General features: G+C 53.1%; 1 protein-coding gene across 2 annotated transcripts; it reads right to left on the reverse strand.

Annotated features, from left to right (window-relative positions):
- Nucleotides 1-210: 210 nt before the first annotated feature.
- IGFBP2 (insulin like growth factor binding protein 2) lies at nt 211-25,525 on the reverse strand. 2 transcript variants are annotated; one of them, XM_057746817.1, is made up of 4 exons: nt 24,974-25,525; nt 3,477-3,706; nt 2,575-2,715; nt 211-713 (listed from the first exon to the last, which is right to left on the reverse strand). In XM_057746817.1, exons 1-4 carry the CDS (start codon nt 25,410-25,412, stop codon nt 549-551), a joined length of 975 nt encoding a protein of 324 aa, XP_057602800.1. In that variant the 5' UTR covers nt 25,413-25,525; the 3' UTR covers nt 211-548. The 2 variants fall into 2 exon arrangements, with proteins under 2 accessions (XP_057602800.1, XP_057602801.1); XM_057746818.1 differs by lacking the exon at nt 24,974-25,525 and adding an exon at nt 24,417-24,510.
- Between the last annotated feature and the right edge of the window lie 162 nt (nt 25,526-25,687).

A 25,687-nucleotide genomic window follows, 5' to 3' on the forward strand; every position in this document is an offset into this window, starting at 1 on the left:
CGTGGAGGCTTCCGCCTGATTCAGGGCTTCTGAGTTTCCATCAGCCCTCCCTCCTGCTCCACTCGTCTCATTCCTGTGTTACGAATGGGAAACCTAGACTGTGCCTGTCCCATTTCCCCCCAGTCCAGACAAAGCTGGAGGGAAGGAGGCTGGTGGGCCTTGGGATCTCTTTCCCAGGGGGCCCCCAAAGACTCAGGCGAAAGACACAGGCTTTTTTTCCTTCCTTTAATCTTAAGCAAAAGAGACACAGGGGTTCAAAAATAAAAATTTCTTTTTTCCCTCTCCCAAACCTTTACCCCAGCTCCGCCACTGCACCCACCCCCTTCCTGCCCAGCAGGGACTCGAGGAGGGAGGCTGCAGGCATCTCCAGCTGGGGAGGGGAAGGCAGGGGCTGGGCCAAGCTCGGTGCTGGTCTCTCTCCAAATATAAATACACGTGTCAGAACTCCCGGAAGCTCCTCCCCCACCCGCCATGCAAACACTCTCCTTGCCCTGCCCGCTTCGGAGAGGGGTGGAGGTGGGGGGTGCCAGGCACCGGCTGGCTGCGGCTTACTGCATCCGCTGGGTGCGCGCCCCGCGAGCCCCCTGCTGCTCGCTGTAGAAGAGATGGCACTCGGGGTCCCCCCGGATGGTGGGGGCTCCCTGGATCAGCTTGCCGGTGTTGGGGTTCACGCACCAGCACTCCCCACGCTGCCCGTTCAGAGACATCTTGCACTGAGGAGAGAGAAGAGGAGGACATGGAGGACACCCCGAGAAAATGGGGGTCTCGCTCAAATGCAGACTGTGAGCTCGGGGTGTGCCTGCAATTCTGCACGGCTAATAAGCTCCAACGTGACGCATGCTGCTGGTCCAGGGACCACGCTCCGGTGATGAGCAAGGCTGCCGGGGACGTCCCACGGTGCAAAGACTCAGCCCCCGCCCGCAGGGAAATCCCACCTGAAGGGGGACCCGGTGTACTGGAGTTCAGAGTGTAGGCGGAAAACCCATGCCATGGTAAAAGTCAGCACTAACTCAGGTCCTGCTACGTGCTGGGCATGGTGTAAGCAGTCCAACGCTGCTCATTTACATTTCATATCTAACATACGTATTCATTGAATCCTCACAGCCACCTTGTGAATTACATACCATTATTTTACCACGTTACAGAAGATCAGAAGGAATCACAGGTGGGTTCAGCAACTTCCCCAATGTCACAGAGCTAGTAAGAGCCACAGCTGAGATGCCAACCCAGGCATTCCCTTTGCAGGGTCCCTGCTCTTACCCATAAGCAAATTCATGTTCCAAATCCCTGTTTACCCGTAAGGTTCAGAAGAAATCACTATTGCCTTTTTTGAGCCCCAGACGAAGTAGCTGGCTTACATTTAGAGGGCAGGTGTACAAACAAATAGCTTTAACACTAGACTGATATTTCAAGGGGCAAGATGCCTAGGCTGTGAAGGAGATGAGGACGTGAGACCCCCCCCGGGGGATCAACAGAGAACCTTAGCCCACCTCCTGGCTCCACCCTTTAAGTCAGTTCTGACTTCCCACTAGGATCACCAGGGAAGCCTTTGAAAAGCCAGTGCCCAGAAAGCACCCCAGACTCACAAAACCTGGATCTCTGGGGGTGGGGCCCGGGCACCCGTATTCTTTAAAGCTTCCTAGAGGAGCCCTGTGTGCGGCTGGGCTCAGAACCACTGCTGGAAAACAGAATGGCCGGTGAAGCCCACACTCTCTCAATCCTTCTCTCTGCCTATGTGAAATGCACGTGGACTTTTTCTCCCTATACAGGGGGTGAGCTGGAGGAAGTGAGCAGTGCACTAGGTAAAAGGACAACTGACCATATCAAACAACCACTAAGAATCATCACTACAAACTCTATGTGGTTAGGTAAACAGTATTAATACTGTTAAGGGGAAAGACATGCACGTAGATCATTAGAAGGCATATGAACAGAGTGGAAGAGGGAGGAGAAAGGGCTCCTGGGTGTTTTACCTACACTTTCTAAATTTCCTCCAACGTACTGATAACACTGTTCTATTACTGTTTCTAGAAATATTTCTGGTTGCGTTTCCCCATCCCTGATTCTCCATTCCCTGAGATACTTGAAAACCAGAGAGGCTACCTGGTCAATGGTTTAAATCAGTGACTCTGGAAGCGTGGTCCTTGGACCATCAGCATCCCCTGAGTGCTGGCTGGAAATGCAAACTCTCAGACCCCACTTGACCTTCTGAATAGCAATCTCCGGGGACAAGGCCCAGGAATCACCTCCGGGTGATCTTAATGCTCAACAGACGTCGAGAAGCACTGGCAGGAGGCCCCCTTCTCTTCTCCAAGAGGCTCCCTCTTATCCTGAACAGGTAGCTGGGTAAGTGGAGCCAGCTTCTGACAGGCCTGAAGCCAAGAAGAGAAGCCCCGCCCCTGCCCTCCCTGGCCTGGCAGCTGGCATCCCTGCCCCCGTCTCGGCTAGCATCCCCACCCACCTCCTCACAGAAGACCTAGTCGCTGGCTCGGTGCTGAGACCTCAGAGGCTTACAGGTGGTGGGGCAGGAACAAGGCACACCCAAGGCCTGTAGCCGAGGAGATCCTCACTCACCTGTTTGAGGTTGTACAGGCCGTGCTTGTCACAGTTGGGGATGTGCAAGGAGTAGAGGTGCTCCAGGGGGCCCCGCTCGTCAGGAAGGCGCATGGTGGAGATCCGCTCCAGGACCTGGTCCAATTCCTGCTGGCAGGGGGTCTGTGGGCACAGGCGTGCAAAGAGGATGCTTAGAGTGAGAACAAGCGGATGAAACACTGGCCCCAGGTAGAGCTTCAGAAAGAAGCCCATGCACAGAATGGACTTTCCCCAGGGCCACACAGCTGGTTGGTGGACCAGGACCTTCTGACACCCAGCCCAGCAATCTCACTACCATACCACTGTGCCTCGCCCACCCCTAAAGAAAGTCACCTGCACATGAGTTTTCCCTCCTCTCCTCCATCTGTGTCAGTGGCTTTCAGGGCTCAAAATGGGATCTACTTGCAAATACTGAATTCAAGTGGCTGCCTCTAGAGTATCTCTACCCCCACGCAGTGGGGCCCAACCTCCATTCCCTTCCAGAAACCCAATCAGGGCCAAGACCAAGATAGCAGAGCTGAGCCAGAAAGAGGAAGAGGGCAGGGCACTGCAACAAGAGTAGGCAAGTTCAAGTGGATCCACCTTCATCTCTCGCATCCAGGTTTTGCTTGTGTCCCGAAGCTGAGCAGAAATGTGGAAATTCTAGAAGGGACTTCAAGAACCCAAATGCCCAGCCCATCTCACAGCCAAAGATACTGAAGTCCCCAGAAGAGATATTGATCAGCCCGAAGGTCCCTCAAGGTTACTGGCAGAACCAGAAAGGAAACTGCTCTGCCTGCAGGTGCACGGGACAGGGATCTCATTGGGGTACCCACGTCCCCACCTGCTGACACTCCCTTTGCACGCCCTCCCACCCCCTCCGACCAGACCCAACCCTCTCTGACCCTGGCAGGTGGCGGCCGCAGCTTCTTGGGCTCCTCCAGGCCAAGGTGATGTCTGCCACCCTTGCCCATCTGCCGGTGCTGCTCCGTGACCTTCTCCCGGAACACGGCCAGCTCCTTCATGCCCGACTTGAGGGGCTTCCGGCCAGCACCGCCTCCAGCTCCCAACACGTTCATGTTTCCATCCACGTGGTTCTCCACCAGACTGCCCTCAGAGTGGTCCTCGCCATTGTCTGCAGAGAGAGGAAGGGAGGAAGAGCTGCAGGTCCAGTTTCCAGAGAGGTGGTCCCTCCAGGGACTGTCTGGACCCCTGATAAAGATGAGGAAGGTGAAAATGAACATCTAAGCAGTGACAGTAAACGACTGAAGTGGATGATCAACTTCAGCTTCTCAGCAACGATGGACGCTGTTAGCACCATCCCCCAACTTCTACAGACAGAGAAGCAGAGGCTCGCGGAAGTCAATTTCTTGACCAAGATCACAATCTAGGATTTGAACGCAGGCTCTCTGACTGCAGAAAAACGCCTGGGTCGCCTACTCTGCTCTGCTTCCATCCCAGGAGCTCGAGGGGGAGGAGCAGAGGAGCACGGAAGGATGACCACGTGGGCACGGCCCTCATCAGGGAATGGGATTAAGTCCGTCACTCTTCCCTAGAAAGACCTCCCAGATTCACCCGCCACTAACCACCCCTCTGTTTAAAGTCTTCAGCATTTATGGTCTGAAAAGGCATGGACTGGATGAGTTTTTAAAACTCATGCTGCAGAGATCACTGGGCTGTGCTGTGCCTGGTGGGGGAGTGAGGTGGAGAGCCACGTCACCACCAGAACTCAGCGTCCAACACCCCTCCGCCGTTACCCTCCTTTTGCAGGTCCACTTCCTCCTCGTGTCGCCCTGACACACCGCTCTCACAGCTGCTACAGCGCTACCCAGGGACCCTGATTTGTTTCCTCGTCTGTCCGTGCGTGCTGCCCCACCCCCATCACATCGAGAGCCCCCAGAACAGGAACGATGACCACGCTGTAGTTTCATATTATCACAGGGCGTGAAGCCTCATCCAAAGGTCTGTCCAAGGACCATCCAATAAGTCTTTCGACTCTCTTAAACCTCCAGCCAGTCGGCAACAGCGAACGGCTCCTACCGTGCACACAGCTCAGGTGAAGGGGCCCTGAGAGCAGCCCCCCTCTGCTCCCACAGTCTTACAAAGGCTTAGGCACATCCAGCCAGAGAACAGAGTGAATACTACGGAAGGGTCCTAACCAGGGAGGCAATTTCTGGCGAGTTCTAGGTGGGCCGGGGTCGCAAACAGCACCTCGCAGACACAGCAGAGCTACAGGCCTCAGACCACACCGCCCAGCACGGCCCCCTGCAGGGCCCAGGGAGCGCAGGGGGTATTTCCAAACAAATCTTGCATATTTACTCTTCCCCTTTAATGCACCTCCAAAAAAAGTCTGGATAACATACCCTGATGGCTTTTACAATATTTCTACACAAGAATTTCAGGTGAGGTGCCTAGTACTTGGTGGTCCCTTCGGAATTCAGGCACAGCGTGGGGGGCTCAGAGGGTCGCTGTCCTGGGCAGTGCTATACGGAGGAAAGAGCTGGCCCTTACCTGTAAAAGGTGGGTTGTGATACCTCCCTGGGTTGTTGTGAGCTGCGGTGTTCACTCGCTCACCAGCTAAGGGGTGGGACCCTCTTCCGTGCATTGGGGAGCAGGTGCCTGCATCCTCAGAGCATGCACCAGCAGCCTCCAGGGGACCAGGCACCAGCAGGGTCCCTTCCAACGGCAGCGTCCAACAGAGGTTTGCTCCCATCCCATCCCTTCCCTTCACACTGAGAACCTGGTCGGTTCTCACTAGCTAGAGCATCCTTTAGAATCGGGAACATTATCTCCAGACTGGCAAGCACTGGTTAGGAGGGTGGACTTGAGCTGAATTCCAGCTCCTCCACTTTTTATACCAGCTGTATTTCTCCTGCATATATGCCTGCTCGGTGCCTCTGTTTTCTTAGCTGTAAATTATTGGATAATAACAATAGTTCCTACTTTACAGAACTGCTGAGAGTATAGTACAGGTAAAGCCGTTAAGATCCAGCGTAGAACGCAGAAATTCTACATCCCGTGGTGGTGACTTTGATGCTATGAGGATGATGATGACGGGATGCTGATGACAACTGCCTCAGTGATCTGCTACCCTGCCGTGTGGGACCCAAGAAGCAGGAAGCGGAGGAAGGATAAGCTTCTGAGCATCAGAACAGCGGTCACCACATCCATGCACTGTAAAGCTGTGATGCTTTCCTCACAAGTTCGGGAAAGTCAGTGCATAAAGAACCCTGACGGTTAGCAGTAGCACTGCTCGGATAAGCCTGGTTTCTGCATGTCTGGTCTCCAAGGCCACCGCAGAATAAAACCAACAAAATTAAAAGGGGAAAGAAGGAAGGCATGTGGACAGTGGCAAGAAGTATCAAATGGCAGGGAGGATAGAGGGCAGTAAAAAAAAACCAAACATAAGGACTCAGGGAACACTTAGTGCATGGCAAACAACTCCACAGCCATTGAAGACCCTGAAAACTTCCACGTGGTGTGGCCCAAAACAAGACTTGTGTTGATACTGATAATATGACCTTGGGGCATCCAAAAAGGAAATGGGTTAACATGTCAAGAATTCAGTATTTAAAAAAAAAAAAAAAAAAAAAAAGGTTTCTATCCAAAATTGTTAAACTTTAGAAAAATAAAAATCAAAATATTTAAATGAGTAAATATTCTCCTTTGAAACCCGGAGAATTTCTCTCTAGAATGGCTATTTCCCCAGGGGCTCCGGGTAGCCCAGATTTTACCGTAAATAAAACAAGCACAGATTAGATCCTGTTCCAGAAGCCCCAGCACCACCCTCCGGGGAAGGCTGATTTGAAGCTTGGCTGCCACCAAGCTGGGTAGGAGTCCTGATCCACCACCTTCTACATTTACCCACCCCAAACTTTCCTCGCCCACCCTGCCCTCCCCTTTCTGTACTTGAAGCTGAAACAGCAGAAACCCCCAAGAGAAGCACTCCTGGTCCCCCAGCTCAGCTACTGGCCGGGTTCCCCTGAATGGGGACTGGCTGCAGCTTCCCCTGGGACTGGTCAGGCAGCTGAGAGCACCCATGAAGAAGACCCCTGCCTCCCCACCTTCCTGCTTCAGATACCAGAGGTGGAGGGCAGGAGGCTGGAGGAAAGGGTTGTGAGAATCTGAGATAAACTTGGCAAATAAACAGGATGGTCTGATTCAGATCTGGTTCATCTCCTTAACATCAACCTTGAAGCCTAAGGCAGATGTTGGCACAAGTAGAAGAGAAGCCTCGTCCCCATCCTCACCATCAGTTCCGCCATTTCCATTTCTCCAGGCTTCTCTGCACCTAGACTTGGTGAGACCATTTCAGGCTCCCTGTTCCCATCCCTGCAGGCGCTGGCCCAGGGAACACAGGAGGAAGAGAGCAAGACATCTAGAAAAGTCCTGCTTCCCCGGCTGCCCAGGGAACCACGCAGGATCAAAGGGGAAAGACAAAATGGGGACCTCTGGGTTGCCCTCACCCAGCCCCTGATACCTGAGTTCACCCTGGGCACAACCCCATCCTCACCGCGCCCCACCCAGCCCGCTTCCTGCCCACAGTGGCAGAGAGAATTTCTAGAGACCTCAACATCACCTCTGGCACTCGACACCCTGCATTCTGCCCACAAAGTAATTAGACAAGGGCTCTGGGAATCTCCCACCATTTCTGGAACCATCCGCTCTGCTGTCATGAAGCCTGTGACTCTCAGAAGCTCATTTGGCTCCTATCTTTCGGGGGGGAGGCTTGCCCGCCCACCCCGAGGCTTAGATGAAGACAGCCTGTGGCTGCAATCACACGTCTCTCCGGCTGACGGAGGGCAGGGCAGCCCACGTTCAGTCCTCTCCAGGAGCTTCTGGGAAGGCTCCACTCACCAGAACCCAACGCCTGGAACATTCTCGGGATCAGGGTCTCCCAACCTCAGCACTACTGGCTTTGGGACGAGAAGATTCTTTGTTGGGAGCTGTCCTGTATAAGATGCCCAACACCATCCTGGGCCTCTACCCACCAGATGCCAGGAGCACCCTCCCCGAGTTACAACAATCGATAATGTCTTTGAATATTGCCAACTGGCCCCTGGGAAGCGAAACTGCCCCCAGTTGAAAACCACTGTTCAGGAGTTAGGATGTATCCAGAAGCCTGAAGTTCCCTGGCCCAGCGCTGAAGACTCCCAGCCTCACACAAAGTAGCTCTGAGTTCTACTACATCCCCTCACGCGGCTAAGACCCCTCCACCACTGTTCTGTCCCCAGGCACACGTCTGGCCTACGAGCCCACCTTCTTGGTGGTGGTGGTGGGGACCCTAGAGGACTCAGCCTGCTGACCCCTCTTCCCTAACTCGCCCGGGCACTCGTACCACGGACAGGGACCGAAGAAGGGTCCTTTGGCTGAGCCCTAGAGGTCAACCCACCGTTAATGCTCAGAACCAGGCCGTCTGCAAGCTCTGGAAACGCTGCATGGAAGAGAGGGGCACACAGATTAACGCACGCTCAGGGCTGCAGGCTCCAGGCAGGGCTGACCTGTTCATCAGGCACAAGGGGGCACAGTGCCCAGGGCCCTAGGAAATGTTTTCATTTCTTTTAAAAGCAGAAGAAAAAAATTAACGTGTAGGTCAAAGCAAACGTCTTCACGCAACACTGAAACAGCTGCAGTTATGAAATACGATTTTAGAATGTTTTTGTGTTTGCCCACAAAAGCAACCATGTCCAGGGCCCCCAAAAGTCATCATGCAGCCCCACTCCAGGTCCCAGAAGACAGGGCTTAAATGGGCCATCCTATCCCGGGAGGACAGAGGTGGCTTCCTGTCCTGAGATGTCCCCAACCGCTCTGAGCTGAAGGTCAGTTTGTCCACCCTCACGGAGGCCACCCGCGTTCAAGGGTATGTTTCGTTCCGTTCCTTTATTGATCTCATCATTGCCAATAAAAGTGCCAATAAGATGAGGAAATCCATAGGCCTGGTTTGCTGACGCAGGTGCTAACGCCCCACACCTTGAAGCAGAAGCCCAGGGCAGGGAAACGCAGTTGTTGGCTGGTAGAGATCACAAAGGTCTGTGGGCTGAGAACAGCCTTGATTCCTTGACCGTTCTATTCCCAGACGAAGAGGTTCAAGCATGCAGCCTCCAGAGTCTGATCGCCTGGCTGAACCCCAGCTTTACCACTGAGCTATGCAACCCTAGACAAGTGACTTAAGCTCTCTGTGCCTTCGCAGCTCATCTGTAAAACACGCACAAACAGGATCTACCTCCAACGGGCATCAGGGAGGATTCTGAGGGCTGCTGCATGCGTACACGGTGCCGGGCACAGGGGGCTAGCCCTCAGCTGCTGCCTGTGCCCCCCACGTTCAGGGAAGCACCCACACCGTATCCCCACCCTCTGTCGGACAAGGACGTGATCACACGTTTCCAAGTTCTGCCCATACGTTCTCTTACAGGTGACAGAGCAGTCCGCAGGAAAACATTCCACATGGAGAACTCCAGCTAGAGATGGAATTTGCCCTCAGAACAAAAATACCAAGTTGCATTTTTTTTTCCTGCCTAGGAGAGTTCGGTTCAGAATAATATTTATTAAGCAACCACTTATGTATTCAGCTTCAAGGGCTGCAGTGCAAAGGTCACCCTAAGAGACGGTTCTTAGCAACCCAAATCACATAACTGGAAAAGCCTGTGGGCTTAGAGACGACTGACAGGGACCTCCAAGACCTCTGAAGAGATGTCCCCCTAAGGATTAGTAAGCAGTAGCTGTTGTTCTCCTCTGCCTAGCGACCCAGGAAATGGGTCAACGCCAAAGCAGGGAGTTTCCCCATTATATACAGAAGGTCAAGCTTTTCCAAAGACAAGAGGGGGAGATGACAGAGGGAGAGTAGAGTCTCGGCCTCAACGCGGGAGGCTTGAAGGGCGGAGGCACTGCCACACCTTCCTGCCTTACACACCTGGAGGAGAGCTGAACGAGAGAGACAGATGGAATGAGAGGAAATGGACGATGTGTCCCATTTTACAGACAGCAAACCCAAGGCCCAGAAGGTCCAGCACCTGGGTCTCCAGGAGCACACACAACCTCTCTGCAGTCATCAGAGATGCTCCACCATTGGCCTGGGGTGCCCACAATGCCCTGTGACCCAGCCTTTCTAACCCAGCCAAGGAGGGCGGCTGGAGGGGGACACTCCAGAAGCAGAAAGGTGCCTACTTTTATGCATTAATACTCTGGTCTTAAAACTTACCTTTGCTGTGGCACAGCCCTTTCCCCCGCAGTGTCACCCTGTTTGACTGTAGCACTGACAACCTTACTCAATGAATGAAGACCCTTGTGTCTCACAGACCCTTAGTCTCATGAAACCTCACTTTCTCCTATTGCAATGCTCTGCTCTGCTCCACTTGACAGTTGACAATTCCTGATCTATGGGAGACCTTAGAGCACTCTGAGGAAAACAAGCCTTAAGGATCTAACAGCAACCCCCTACTCCTTCCTGTGAGGAATCTGTCCTCACGCAGGCCTGGTGAGAAAAGAACATCTTTTCCCAAAACCATCACACATCTTCATAACAGGTTAACACATCTCCTATCTTCTTTTCTTTATTCTGAAAAAAATCCTGGCCATCTTCCAACCTTCTCCTAAGTCTATCTCATGATTATTTGCAAATCTAAGAGCTGATTGCACCATGGAGATGATCTAACCCAACCCCAAATCCAGCACTCCCGCCGGTGGACCCACCTCCTTCCACAGGTAATAGCATCCCAGGCCCTTCGAGAATGGATTCCAAGTAACAGGTCAGGGGAACGCTGGCTGCTTTCCTGGTTCCACCCTGGCTGGGCACAGAACTCACAGGGCTCCTTCTTTGCTGCTTTCTCCCAAAATGCACTTAACCTTGACATATGTTGGGCAAAAGAATAAACACTAGCTACCATCTTCCTCTTCCCTCCCGGACAACTTCTGCATTAATACCCATGGGGCGGACAATTCATTCACAAACTTGAATGGGCAAGGAACTCCAGGGGTCAAGAGCTGTGAATGCCAATCCTGGCTTTGCCACCAACAATTCACCTGTGATTTTGGCCAAACCCTTTAACCTTTCTGTGCTCTAACTTCTTAAGTCTGAAAAAATGAGAATAATCACCCCGCTGAAGTGAAGGCTGCTACTTAAACAGGCTACAGCATTAGTACCACTCAGACTCCCAGTGTGGGCATAAGCGGGCTTTGGAAGAAATGTGCAGATGATCTAGTTCTTGACTGAGTAAGTGGAAGGTGCATTTGTTTGGTAGAGGGCAAGGGCGGGTGATATCTGGTCTGCAGAATGGCCAAATGCATGGGGGGGAAATGAGTTATAAGAGAGTTCTGCAATATTGTCTACATATTTCTTCTAAAGCTTGAGTCTGTTGACTATAAATTCTGCACGTTGCTAAACATCAAAGCTCTGCCATTTGATGAAGTCTTTGGGCAACGGTGGATTTGCTGAAATTAACTCTGCTTACAGAATTTAAGGGAAGGAAGGAAGGGAAGAAAGAAGGGAGAGAGGGAGGAAAGAGAGGTAGAGTCTCATAACCGCCGTGCGTGCACAGGTGAAGCAGGGCTCCCAGGTAACCTCACCAACACACAGGGGAAGCAGCTTCTGTTGGACACTCTGAAGCCAGTCCCTCCCTTTGTACAGTTGATCATACTCACCCATCTAGCACGTGGTCACTATGTTCAATAACACAAGCCACCCAGAGGCTGCAGTGCGTAGTTCAGGCCGTGCTGGGGAGGGCAGGGGCAGAAGTTAGAAATGGGTGGGGTGGAAAAGGGGCCTATTTACTAATTTTCAGCTAAAGTTGAACCTGAGGTCCTTAGTCTCTCTGGGTGAGAGACATCATGTGTCTTCCTCCACCTTTTTTCAGACAGTCACAGGCAGCAGGCGGCAGCAGCCTCTCACACTGGAATGGTGTGAGAGGTAGTACGTGTGTGACATTCCAGCTCATCTAATGACATTCTCTTGGGCGGGCCATCCACCCCCTGCTGACACCCCGCTTCATTCCAAACTCACTTTCCGCTCTTTCCCACCCTCTGGACCCCTGCTCCCTGCAAGTAAGCCAGCGAAAAGCAAACCTGACGTCTCTCAGATGCCACCACATTCTGGGAGAAATCCCTTCAGCAGCATACAAGTAGCATGGTTTTCGAACGAAAGAAGGTCTCCTCTCTGATGACCTCCTCCCCACCTCCCACTCCCCCATAAGGAAATGGCTGCAAACAAGCAGCCCCCTCTGATGTTCCAGATCTACAAGTCGCACAGGTGATCACGTCACACAAGTGCCGGAACTGGCCTTTCTCGCTTTGGGACCACCTCCCTGCACCGACAACTACCATGGGCCCATCACCCGGCTAAGGCCTGCTGAGGTGGGTAAAGTCTGTGGAGTGGGATGGCCAGTAGGCACCCAGCCCCATCCTCATACAGGGAAGGAACTGCTACTGGAGGCAACGGCGATGGGGTACAACAGGAGGGCAGAGGGCTGACTACCTGCCAAGCCACTCTGAGCCCTTTTGGGATTTCCTTTGGAACGTGCGCTCTTGGGCTCAAAGCCTTGGCCAACCAATTCCAGTATGGCAGGAGGGGCAGCGCTGGCTGGAAAGCCAGAGGCCTAAGGTTCTGATCCTGATGCTACCGCTGGGCCTGGGATCCTGACTGATGCCGGGCTGGGTGTTTCAGATGTGCAGGCCCCGCAGTGCTCAGCTGTAAATCCAGGGAGTTAGACCAGGCAAATGGTTCCCAACGGTAGCCGTTCCTCAGAAATCATCTGAAGAGCCAGAGGAAAGAGCCTACACTCCAGCCCCAGAGCTTCAGAGACAGCAAGCCTTGGGGCGGCCGGGGGGGGGCGGGGGTCCAAGGACTCTGTACTTGCAACAGCCCCCTGCCAGCTCAGGGCCCCATCTCTCTGATTCCTGCCTCAGTTTCCTGAAGAATGTCTTGGTGAGAGGAGAAACGTCTTCTATTCAACAGATACGGCTTCACGGGTACACTTTGCAAAGACGAAGCCTAGTAAGCTATTTGCACCCACTAACGTGGGTTCATAAACAAACACATGCACATGCTTGGATGCACCCAAAGGGGCCCTCCTCGGCCAGGCATCACAGAGGTTTCCAGAGCACCTCTCATCACCGTCTCCACCCCCAGAGTGAGCAGAAACAGCACAGGGCCTCCCTGCCTCTGCACTCTCCAAAGGGCTGCTTCATACACACCAGGGTCATTCCTGGAATTGCCAAGGCCTGGGGAGGGTCAGAGCTGAGGCAGACAGTTTGAGAAAACAAAAACATGCTCCAATTCAGCCACAGTCCTCTGGGGCTCTGCAAGCCAGGCTGTCCTTGAAGAGCCAGAGAAATTGATATCAAGACGGTCAACTGCATTATCAGCTTTCCCTCCTTTCCGTGAGTCCCAAACATTTCTTGTCTGGTTCAACTAAAGCCATCTGAGAACCTGGCAAGGGGACCTATCTGCTGAAGGCCCAAATGAGTGGAGAGTGTGCTTTGGTGCAAACTTGGACCAGAGGCTTACGGGAAGAATGTGTCTGACCCAGTAATTCTACTTCTCTCTGACATGTGCACAAAAACATTCATTACAGCATCACTGTACTTGCCAAAAACTATTAGCAACTGGATCCAAAAGCCTTTCAATAAGTGAATGGATAAATAAAAATCGGGAGGGGAACACGATGGAATAATATACAGCAGTTAAAAAGAATCGCTCTGGCCTGCGTCTGTCAACATCGGTAGATCCCAAAACCTAAAATGGACAGTGGAAAAAGATGCAGGGTGAAACCTTTTATGTACATTTTCCATTTATCTCAGAGAACGACTCTGAAATATTGGTCATCCATTAGCAAATCTGTTTAGGTAAGAAAGAGAAACACTAAATAATGCTAGTGGCTCTGGAGAGGAGGGACAGGTGGCTGGTGGGGAGAGCCATCAGAGGAAGCTTAAAAAAAAAAAAGACGAAGTAAACATGACAACAAAATATCAACCACTCCCAGCTGTGGGTGGTGGACTGGCGTTATGTCATTCTTAGTATTTCTCTGCATTTTTTAAATTTTCCTTTAAAAGAAACTCACTGGATCCACTCCTCACCCTCCTTGTCAAGCAGGGGCATCAGTAAATACGGGATGCCCCCGGAACTCCACTGGCTGGAAAAGGACCGAATCAGTGCTATGGCCAACTTCATTGTCACTCTCAGAGGCCACTGTCACCAGAACCACCCGCCTGCCAGTTGGAGACTGACCACGGGCTCCCGACCAGGTCTCTGCAGCATGAAGAACTGGGAAATGAGTCAGAGGGAAGACGTGAAGAGAGTGGAAGAGAGTCACAGGGTCAAGGAGGGGAAGATGAAGGAACTGACACTCGAGGGCCACTCATGCCCAGGGGAAGGGAGACAGCTGTTCTGGCTTCTTAAGGAAGCAGGGAGGTAGCAGCCTTAAACTGAAATGGGAGAGATCCAGGTTAGAAGCCACCTAAGAGTTTCATGGGAAGAACTAAAATGAGTGACAAATTGCACGTGGGAAAAAATTCCACATCTTCCTCTGGAAGGGTGGACGATATGGCCTCCAGGTGTCCAAAGGCCACTGGATTGAGTGGATGATGGGCATTCCTGGGCCAAGCACTCTTGTAATTGGAATCAGCTTCCTTCACAGCCCTGTAGCCTGAGTGCACTGGCACAAAGCCACGGGCCCATGCTTTTCCTTCTTCCTCCAAAGGAGGGAGCTTCTTGAAGACACAAACTTGGACTTAGCTTCCATAGAGCTTTAAATAAATGTATACATCATGAAAGGACGGCAGGAAGGGAGACCTTTTGTGTGCTCAATTTGCTTTTTTGGAAGAAAGAGACTGCGTCTTCGTCTTCCAAGACTGGAGATTCTTTTCCTTCTGTGACTTTATCCACTAGAGAGGGGCCATTATTTCACGTCAAGATCTTCCCAAGAACCTTGATCAAAAGGCTAAAACAGCCATCCGTTTCCTTACATCGCTACTAATGTAGTGTATACATCTCTATTGACTTGGTTTCTTCTCAGATAATATTCAGCTCTCTGAAATGCTTTTCTTGCTGCCCTCCAGGATCAAATAGCATGTGCTGTGGAGGAGGGACAGACTGGGAGTTTGGGATTGACATGCACACACTGCTATATTTAAAACAGATAACTAGATGTCCCTGGCGATCCAGTGGTTAAGACTCCATGCTTCCAATGTGGGGGGCATGGGTTAGATCCCTGGTTGGGGAACTAAGATCCCACGTGTTGCACGGCGTGGCCAAAAAATAAAATAAAATAGATAACCAACAAGGACCTACTGTATAGCACAGGAAACTCTGCTCAATACTCCGTAACAACCAAAATGCGAAAAGAATTTGAAAAGTAGATATGTGTACATGTGTAACTGAATCACTTTGCTGCACACCTGAAATTAATACAATATTGTTAATCAACTATACTCCAATACAAAGTAAAATTTTTTTTAAAAAAAGCACATGCTACAGTTGGTATGATACCTGAATTTGTATAGAGTCAGTCTCATACCTTGCACACCTGCTCAATCAGTGTTTAAACACTAGGAAAGATGACCATCCAAAGAGCATCCCACAGCTCTCTGGCCTAGAGTATCCTATTATATTACTTCTTTTTCTCATGTTTCTGGTCCCTCCCTCACCACCTAAGCCTGAGAGCAGCATGAGTGGTTAGGAGAGAAGAAAGGCAGTGAGCAAACAGAAGCATGAATTGGCGAGGAAGGCCACTTCCCTCTACCGGGACCCACACTCAAAACATCTGTCCCTACACCCAGCTGTGACGCCACCGCACAGACTGGCGCCCATGCAGCCATAAACACTGGGTCCCACCCGCCTCTCTCCTCCCCCCCCCCCCTTCTGCCACCTCTTCTCCATCCCCAGACTGCTCCCAGGCCTGACAAACTGAACCCAGGGGATGCAAAAAGAAACTAAAAACCTGTTCAGGTTTTTTTTTAAAAAGATGTTCAGGATTGCGGCCACACTCTCAAACCAGCACAAGAAGTGTCTTGAATATAAATAAGTGTCTTTAAATAGGTCACCATGCTTGCTTTTCCTTCAACTAAAAGTTCACTAATTTTGTCTGATATAATCCTGCAGCACCTCAGTTGTCCTCCTTGGTCATGCTCTCTTGGTTTTGAGGCAGCAAAGGAACCAGAGATAACTAGCAGGGCCTCAAGAAAGAATCCTCCCCTCTGGGGCATGAATGGGCCCTGGTCCACGGTCAGCCATTGGCAGAACCACGATGAGTAACAATGGCACCAAAGGCCATGACTGCCCTCTGGAAAACCCTCCACCAGTGACTCCATTCTGGACTTTCCAAAGCAAAGGGCAGCTGTCCAGGTAAGCCACACCCTGTGGAAGCAGCCACACTTCCTTGCAGGATTCCTAAGTGTCTCTTCTTAACAAACTTGGCCAATGAGAGAACATCTAAACACAGGCATTTACCCTCTCCTTCTGTTCTGTGTGTTGAGGTCAGAGAGGGAAGGGAGAGGGACCAGAATCTGTAAGACGCCATCTGATTATCTGAGTTTCTAACCTGGCGCTAAGTGGTTTGTGTGCACAGGACTTCAGTTTTATCCTCAAGCAACAACCTGAGGTTGATAATTTCTTATCTCCTCTCACACTTAACAAAGAAGCCATAGGGTGTGAGGCCAATGGCACAAAATCAGGTAGCAACAGCAGAGCCAAAAGCAAATCCCAGGCGCTTTAACCCCATAGCTCTTAACCAACCAGAATGGCATTCGGTCACTGCCATCGTGGAAGACTCTTGACGGAGACCCTGTAACCCCAGGGCTTTCTTTCTACTGTTCCCCATCTCCTCGTCCCTTCCCATCTCCATAGGACCCTCCCTCATCCTCCCAGGGAAGGAAGCCATCAGTCATAAGCCAGTGGCCCCCACCCAACCTCAAAAGCCCTTAGGATCCAGTAAACCCATTCCTCCCCACTCCCCCTTTATCTCGCCTGACACACCTCCTGCTATTGTTGCTATAGAAACCACCCAGCCTTATCAGGCAATTGCAAGGGCAGGGCCCAGGGGAACTGCCATTTTCATTTTATCTTGGCCTCAGGCACTTTAGAAAGTAAGCTCCCCATCCACAGGCAACTTGGCACCTCAATCCAGAAGTCAAGACAATGGACCTAAAAGAAACTTCCTGGGGAGTTGCATAAAGGAACATTTTTGAGAAGTTATGCCTTAATTACTACCTCCCAGGGAAAAGGAGCTTTTCCAAGCAGCAGTATATAATTCACTGCTTCTCTGCATGTGTGAGTCTGATGGAATGGAGCTCTGGAATGAGAATCTGGAGACCCAGACTCCGCTCTGGTCCGTCCACTCTGGTCTGTACTTGCCTTGGCATCTGAACCTGAACGTGGCCTTGATTTCTTCACCTGTCAAGTGGGGAGAATCCTAAGGCTCAAACGGCTAGAAAAAAAACAACAAAAAACAAAAACCTACAAGCATCTGGGTAAAAATGGACAAAGTCTAGAAAAAAGGCAATTTTACTTATGATTATTTTGTCAGAGACCCTTTGCTCACGGCATCCCTACAATCCAACTCAGATCACTCCAGTTGGAAGGCCCCCATCACCGCAAACCCTACTAGGAGGGAACCTCTGAACCTCTCCCACTCCCCCTTCCCCAACTTACCAAGGCCTTCCTGGGCTCAGCGCCCCACCCCTCGGGGCTTCCTCACCCCCAGAGCTCAGTTCCTTGAATGAACACAGGCTGACACACCTACACCCGTCCACTCATTAGAAACCTCCCCAGGCTCCGCTCGGGGCCAACTTAACCAGGGCCTGTGGGCCAACTCCCCAGCCCGGCAGCCTGCCAGGCCCTGCTCCCTTCTCCCCAGTCTTCACTGCTGCCCTGCTTCCCAACAGCCAGGAGGAGATGTGAGGCCGGTGGCCAGCAGCAGCCCCAAGGGCTGCCAAATACCCCCTCCCCCCTCCAAAAAAAAAAAGGGAAAGGAAACAATTCCTGACTACAGTCAACTCTGTATTTCTTTCCGGGGGAGCCGGCTTTCTGAGCAAGGTCTCCCTCTGCGTCCTGACTGACACCCGGGAGCTGAGCCAGCCCAGATCTTCCCTGGCTTTGTTGAGGAAGAGGAGTGGCCCAGGAGGGGGAGGGGAGGGTCGCGGATCCGGAGCCAAGTAGGGGGAGGGGCGAAGGGAGATGGTCCATTTTCCTCCAGGAAAGAAATCTCCTATAGTCCATCCACTCTATTCACAGTGGGGGTGAGGGGGAGGCAGGGGCAGTTACTCCGGAACCTGAATTCTCTGGACCCACCAGCCCATCTGTAAGGGGAGCTGGGACCCACCACCACCACTACCACGATCCTCAGAGTCTAACAAGACCGTCCACCCCAGATGCCCAGTGGCAAATGCTGTGCTTTGTCCCTACTGTCCTGGGACTCACCACAAGCATCTGCTGACCCCTCACACATGCAGCTCCTTGGCTCCCTGGGGCCTCAGCTCCATCAGATGCTTGACAACAGTCACAGTGTCGCGTCATCGTGGCCAGAAGGGCCATTCAGAGGGCTTTCCAGGACTCCAGGTGGAATCAGACATTAGGAAGAACCCCAGGGCCCAGCAAACACTTCCCCCTCCACCTGTTGAGAACCCCTCAGCCCCCACGCCATTCGGGAGTGAGGTCAATGCCGGAGACAGCGCGCGTAGTAAAGAAACATCACTTTTTTGGGTAGAACAACCAATTTCTTCGCCAGGATCACGTTCAACTTTCTGGCACCCTAGGCTCAGACAGGATGGACCTGAAAGCCCACTTTCCTGGAGCAGGAAACAGGCGTCATGGGGTCTTCACTGGCTGCACTGACAACACGAGATCGCTCACCCTACACACGCCCTACATACCAAACATGTCAGCACATGCTGGTTCTGACCCTCTTCTGCTAAAGCCTGGGTCCTAGCAGGTGTCCTGCGGAGGCCATCCGTGGAGGAAGGCACTGTCCAGCCCTGAAATGTGGCCTCAGGGACTCCCCAGTCCTCTGAACTCCAGCAATTGGAGGGCTGGGTCCTAGAGATCAGCTGGCAGGTGAAGGCAGGGCTCAGCTTCTGGGCACTGGGGTTCTTCCTAATGTCCGATTCCACCTGTCCCCTGCTTCTGAGCAGCAAGGCCAGCTAGAGTCACACTCTGGGGCCCCCTCTGCCCCCTACAGTCCCTCCACTCCCATTCTGGGCACTGCAGTGAAGCTGCCAGAAGAAGAATGGTCAGCCGCAGTTCCTAGTGCGCGAGCCCTAAAGAGCACCGCCTAACTCATCCATAAAACGGGCAAGCCTTGGACCTCAGGCCATCTGTTTACTGTCATCTGGGTTTATACTGCCTTGAAAGTGCGTTTCATTACCTTTTCTACAAACAGCTCCACTACAGTCTGTGAAAGTGGGTCAGAGGTATGGATGCTTCCACTTTTACAGATGCAGAGAGAGAAATCAAGTGGCTCATTACAGAAAACTAAAAAACACCCAAGTGCTTAGGCTTTACACGTACTATCTAGCTTTACACACACACACACACACACACACACGCAGATGTGACCCTATAGAGTTGGTGCTATCAGTTCCTCATTTACAGATAAGGAAACTGAGGCTCAGAGAGAATATATCTCTTGCCTTGGGTGATGAGTACCTGGTAGGAAACTGGGGTGTGAACCAAAGCCACTTCACACTAAGGTGAGGCCCCTCAACACCTGGTACAACCTTCAGAGACAGGTGGCCTGCCTGACACAGCCAGTTTGGCCTTCATTTTAACGGCCGGCTGACTAAGTGTCAGAGAAGAGACGTCACTTGCCAAGATTAAGGCAGCTAAGAGAACCTGCTATGTGCCAGGCATTCTGCATTATCATAGCTGACCTCACACATACTCCATCTGAGAAATACAATCATCCCCATATTTCACCGAAGGTCAAGACCCTGGCCCATCATCACTCAGGTTCTCAGAGACAGGCCTGCATTGGAACCCAGATCAACCTGTCAGCAAAGGCCAGGCTGCTTCCACCATCACCCGCTGCCCACCAGCTCTTCTCTCCAGAGGCTTGTCCTGGGACCCTTCCAACCCTCCTGACTGCTGCACGCTGGCCACTTCCATTTCTGAAGTCCCCAAGCTCTGGGACTTGAGCCTCTCAAAAGGGTCAAGGGAATGCAAATAACTGAATGGTGGCCCAAGCCTCACCTGCACGTGGCAGGTATCCAGGAACAAACCTTCTGGTTGATGGGGTCAAAGGCTTTTTCTGTCAACAGCCCCCACTCCCTTGCTTGGCCAAGGAGGCAGAGGGGTACAGAGGAAAGGCAGCCGGGTTAGCCTCTCACCTCATTACTTACCTGCTAAGGTAGCCCCTCCTCTGAGCCCCAGGGTCCACACCTGCAAAATGAAGGTAAAAAAGCCTCCCTCGCAGGGATGTTGTAAGACAGGAGACAAAGCAGGCAAAGAAGCTGGTTCATACCAGGATGAGGACAGATGGGAGGCTGCCTGCCATCTCAGCAAAATGCTGGCCAGAGACAGCAAGGAGAAACAGAGGGGCTCCGAACATCTGCCAACCAGATCGCCAGTGCCCTGGTGCATTAGAAGTATCAGTTCACTCTTCTGTGTCTTGGTTTTGGCAGAAGCAGCCCTAACAGGAACCCCCTTAGGGGATAAGGCCACTTCTCCACCTATAAAGCGCAGCCCCTGCACTACCAGTCAACCACCCTCCTCGTCTAGGAGTTAAACCTGATTCAAACATGCCAGTCCCCAGCCATCTAGGTGGTCGCCATCTACTTGGATCCCTGAGGAAGGCTGGGCCAATCTATTTCCCATGTCATTTTCTCAAGCCCTGTCTACCTGCTTAGCACCCAGCCAGGTGTTCTAGAGTCACAGCAGGAGACGCATGGGAGAGAGAGGAGAACGGTCCGGGGGGGTTGTGAAGACAGGATGGAGAAAGCAGAAGAGGAAAGGGGGAGCTGGGAATACAGAGAAGAGAGAGACTAAAACTAAATGTAGTCCCTGGATATGCAGTCTCTTTAAAAATAATAATGATGACCAAGCATTTTTTTCTTTTTTTTTAGTACAGTTTTGTAGTATATGAGGAGGACCAACAACAAAACCAAACGTGGGCCCAGCCTGTTCATTTTCTGCTTTTCCCTCATTCCCTTTAGCAGCCCCTGCCCTGCCCACCCCTCCCCACATCGGGTACTCCTGTCCTGCATCCTGCATTTCATTAGAACCAAGAATTTTTGGAACTTGCTCATATCAAAACTTAGCAATTGTGTGTCCCATTTTCTCCGGCAGAGAACAGCTAATCTGAGAACCGACTAGAAGCTAACCTGATAAATGGGCTAGAGAACAGTGATGCTCTCAGAGGCACTCTCAGTGTCTGACAGCTGGTGACTGAACACATCCCTACTCTCAGGCACCCTGCAGGCATTTCTATAGGAATAATTTCCCCCACAAGAATGATGTGCCTGAAACGTTTATTTTAAAGCTCAGTGCTAAGGTAAGCTAATAGTGAGAACCATCTAAGCCTCCCTTTTCCCTCTGCCTGCCAGGAAACTCAAGGGTCCAATTAAGCCAAGAACCGCTGCATAGGTGGACCCTTGTGTCCACAACAGATGGGTTCTTCTTTCCCCCTCTCCTCCAACACCTACTCTAATTCAGAGAACGCCTTACCTCTGGCTTTCTTTTTGTAAGATCTTTTGACACTGTTATATAGAATACTCCTTTCTTTAAAGCTTCCTCAAATATCTCGTCAAAGGAATGGATGGGGTCGTTATTACTATACCTAGGGAACGATCTCAGTGAACACTTTGGATGGGAGTGGAAAGTGAACAGGGAGACTGCAGGCATCGACTCCAACACTGCCTGCCTCTGCCTGGTTGGTTCAGAACCTGTGGAGTCACACCCTCCAAACCCACTCTGCCTCCAAGGCCACAGCGCACAGAGCCACACCCTGCTTGATCCCACAGTCAAGGAACTACAGGTCTCCTGTCTCCCCAGAGGGACCCAGGAGCAGCAGCCCTCCAGTCCCCCAACTCCCCCTCCAACACACTCAGGCGGAATGGCTTAGCAGAGCTGGTTCTGGGTGTTCTGTCCAAAAGGCAGGGAGGGGGGCCAGCGGAAGGCAGTGATGTTACCAATCGGTGACAGTGGGTCCCACTCATTCCCCAAGACTATTTTACGACTTTGAACTCAGTATGCAAATTTATGCAAGACAAGATGCAAAGCAGCACTCTGAGCCAGAAGTCCCGTTGCTTTTTCTCCCCCTTCTTTGAAGCTGCACTGAACCACGGTAAATCAGCCCTCGCCTCTGCCCCCCTTTATGCTCCCCCAGCAACTGCAGATGCAAAGCCTCCCCAGGCCCGCCCGCCAGCCCGCCGGGCCCGCCGGGCCTGGGACTTTGAATGACTGCACATTTCTATAGCACCTTTATAAGTGCAGCAGGCCAGACGGCCACTTGGGCGGCTCCGCCCCTCGGCATAATCCCAGGCATTGTACACGGAAGGGAAGGAGGCAGGGGAGATGCTTGAGGGAGCTAGTCCGGCCCGGCCGAGGCCCTGAATTCTGAAAGGGCCCGGACTGGCCCAGGCCTGCTTCCTTTTCTTTCCCTAACATTTCTAGGCACTTCTGCCCACTCCACCACCAAACACACCCACACATTTCTCAGGTCCAGACTTCATGCAGATCTCAGGGTCCCCCTCCTATTTTTCTCCCAGGCCCACCCACTCCAACTCCCCACCCCGCCTGACTTCTGGGTTTCTTTGAACCAACCAACCAGTCCCAGCCCATCACCCCCATGGGATGCAGGCTCAGCACCCGCTGATGTGCCCACCCCCACCCCCTGCATCCCAGCCATCCCCAGGAAGCCAGCAACACAGCCCCTGAGTCCAGGGAACAAAGACAAAAGAGCTAACAGCAAAGCCGGAACTGCTGGGGTTTGCTGCCTCGAAATAAGAGGGTATGTTTAAAATTCTCAAAAGCAACCTGCTCAAAGAGGAATGCAGGCTGGGATGGGGGGCGGCGGGGGTCATTCTTCGGAGGGGGGAGGAGAGATGGAAGATGGAGAAGAGGCAGCAGTATTCAGTGCTAAGGTCTCATCGGGGGCCACGTTCTGTCCGCACACCCCACCCAACTCGGACCCCCCCCCACATTCCCCACGCAGCACCCCAATCCCTGCCCTGGCCCAAGGCCCCCTCCTGCACAGGAACCCACTCTCTTCTCTGCACCCCCTCAAGCCCAGGCTTCTCCCCACAGAGCCCCCTTCCCCCCAGCCCTACTCACGCCTCAGACATCCTGATCTTGGCACTTCTTTCCAGGGCACCCACTCAGCTTCCACCCCACCCCCACCTTGGTGTCCCCTCTTCCCAGTCTGGAGCACAAGAGAAAAATGCGGAAGGCGGCTGTCTGGCCACTGGGAGCAGGCTGATGAGGCAGCTGGGGCTAGCTGGCGGAAAGGAGTCCCATAACCAGGCAGAAAATCCACAGTGACATTCTTCCCATGAACTCACCCCATTGTCCCCAAGCTCCCCTGACGACTCCAGGGAGGAGTGAATGGGAGAATTCCCCGCATCTGTTCCCTTCGGAAGACCTAACCTGCCTCTGGGGGTTGGGAGGCAGGAGAGTTGGTTTTCAGGCAGAGAGTGAGAGGAATGAAGAATGAAAAAAAAGTACTAAAACGTTTAGGAAGGACATGTGGCACGCATTTGGTTAAAACAGTCAAAATCCAAACGATTCTATGAACGTGGAGGCCTTCTGAACAAAAGTTCACCCTGCTGAGGGAGATGTTTAGTTTGTCAGAGTTCAGCTCAGAAACCACAGTACCTCCCCGGTGGACCACGGGGTGCTAGGGGGCGATGGAGGAGGAACGCAGGATTGGGGGGATGGGCGACCGAAGTGAAAGGACCTTTGCTGAGTCTTTTTCCTTCTATTATCACTTTCTAAGGGAAGTAGGAGGGAAGGGTTAACTTCGAGGCAGGCTGGGGAGGGAAGCAAGCCCAAGCGGGACGAGGGGTTCCGCTTGGAGGAAGCCCTAACTTGCCGTGCACTCAAGGTCAAAATGCGACAGAGGAAAGATTTCAACTCTGACCCTTAATTGTATTCCCAAGGAGGACAGGGAAAAAAAACAATAGCAGGCTAAAGGAAGGGGGGAGGGGGTGCGTGGGGCGGAGGGGGTCAAGGACCGCAGAAGCTGAGAAGCAAGAAAGAATTTCTCACTTTTTCATTTCTTCCTTTCCTTCTTCCCTCTTCTTTCCCCCCTCTAAGTTTGAGAAACTTGGTCAGACTCGCTTTTTAAACAACAGCAGCAGGCAGTGGACACATTTCTCCACTGTCTCCAAGAGGAAAGAAAATAATTACAGCTTCCTCCAGACCACTGGAGCAGGAGGCTTTTGTAATTTAAAAAGCAAAAACCCAACAAAACAACAACATAAAAACCAACACGCGAGATCTTGATAGCCTGGTTGTGCCCCTCAAAAAGCTTGTTTAGGGGGATGAGAGCTCCTTACAAAGAACCTCAGGGCCCCCATTCTACGGGATAGGAAGAGCTCCCTCGATCAGGATGGGGGGCCTGGGGGAAGGCAACACCTCGCTCCGGTAACAGTAGTGGCGTCCCGGCCCAGACACCCTCCTGCCAGATGCTAAACTGAGCGGAATGGCCGCCCCCGCCCCGGACCGCAGCCGGCGACCCGGCTTAAGTTACAGGGACTCAACGGCTGGGGTCTCTTCCTTGCCTCCCAAATGTCCCTCTTTCATCGTTCCACCCAACATAAAAGCAAGAGCCTTCTTCGTCCTCTCTGTAAAACAGCAGCGTTCCTTTTTATTTTTCCCCTAGGCAGCCCACCCTACAAAGTACCACTAAGTTCTTTCTTCTCACCTCACAATCCCAGAAGGAAGGGACCTCAAGGCGCCGCTGCCTTCTCCTAGCGCCCCCTTCTCACTAGAGGTCCCCGGTGTCACCGGCACCCGCCAACCTCCGCCCCCGGCGGCGTCCTCCACCAGGACCTCGCCTGGAACCTTCGGTCGGCGGTCACCGGCTCAAGCGGTGTCCCAAATAAGCCTCGAGCTCCTACTCCCACCGATACGACCAACACCCTCCTCCCCAGCAAATCCCCCCTCCAAAATAAAAGTCAGGGTGCATTCCACCGGGGAAGCCTATGGAAACAGGGATGCCTTCTCTCTCCCCATTACTCCCCAGCAAATTAGTAGCCTGGGATCTTCCGCACGCTCGAACTCCAGTTCCCCTCCCCCGGCCGGACTTTCGGGTCCCCCCTCCTTACAACCCCCCAGAGCCGGTCCAGGACTCCGCTCTTCCCCGGTTTAAAACGGTTTCCGAGATGCCGCCGCACACCCCTTCCCTCCAGAAGGGCCGCCAGCCAGGCTCCCCCGCTGCCCTCCAAGTTTCTCCGAACTAGCTGTCCCAGCCCGCGTTACCTGCAACCTGCTCGGGGCTGGCGCTGTACTCGGCATCGCCGTGCTTTTCGCAAGTGCCCTCGCCGTGGACCAGCGCCCGCAGGGGCAGCTCGGAGCCCGGGTTGGGATAGCAGCGCAGCCCCTGGCCGCAGCGCGGGGTGTACACGCCGCACCGCTCGCCCTCCAGCCGGGCGCACACGGAGCAGCAGCCGCAACCCGGCTCCCGGACCAGCTCGCAGGGCACGCGGGCGTCGCCGACCGGCCCGGCCCCGGCGGCGGGCTGCGCGGCGGGCGGGGGCTTGCAGGCGGCCAGGCTCTCGGACGTGCAGGGCGGGCAGCGGAACAGCACCTCGGCGTGCGCCCCGCGGCCGCCGCCACCGCCGCCGCCGCCCGCGCCCAGCAGCAGCAGCAGCAGAGGCGGCAGCAACGGCAGCGCGGGGCCGCCCAGTCTCGGCAGCATGTTGGCGGCGGTGAGCGCGACGGCGGCGAGCGAGCGGGCAGGTGGCACGGCCCTGCGAGCGCGGGAGCCGCCTCCTCCGCTTCTTTCTCCTCCCCCGCCGCCGCAGCCGGGTCCTAAAGGGCCCTGCTTCTCCCCGCCCCCTGCCTTCTCCCCTCCCCCTTTTGGAGACCACCCCCTTTCCCCGACACTCCCGCGCGCGGGCCGCTGCGTGCGCGCACGCCCACTCGCCCATTCCCACTTCCTTGCCTGCTGCGTGGGTCCCCTACACCCCCTGG

The sequence above is a fragment of the Hippopotamus amphibius genome, chromosome 8 (genome assembly GCF_030028045.1).
Source record: "Hippopotamus amphibius kiboko isolate mHipAmp2 chromosome 8, mHipAmp2.hap2, whole genome shotgun sequence".
Classification (NCBI taxonomy): Eukaryota; Metazoa; Chordata; class Mammalia; order Artiodactyla; family Hippopotamidae; genus Hippopotamus; species Hippopotamus amphibius.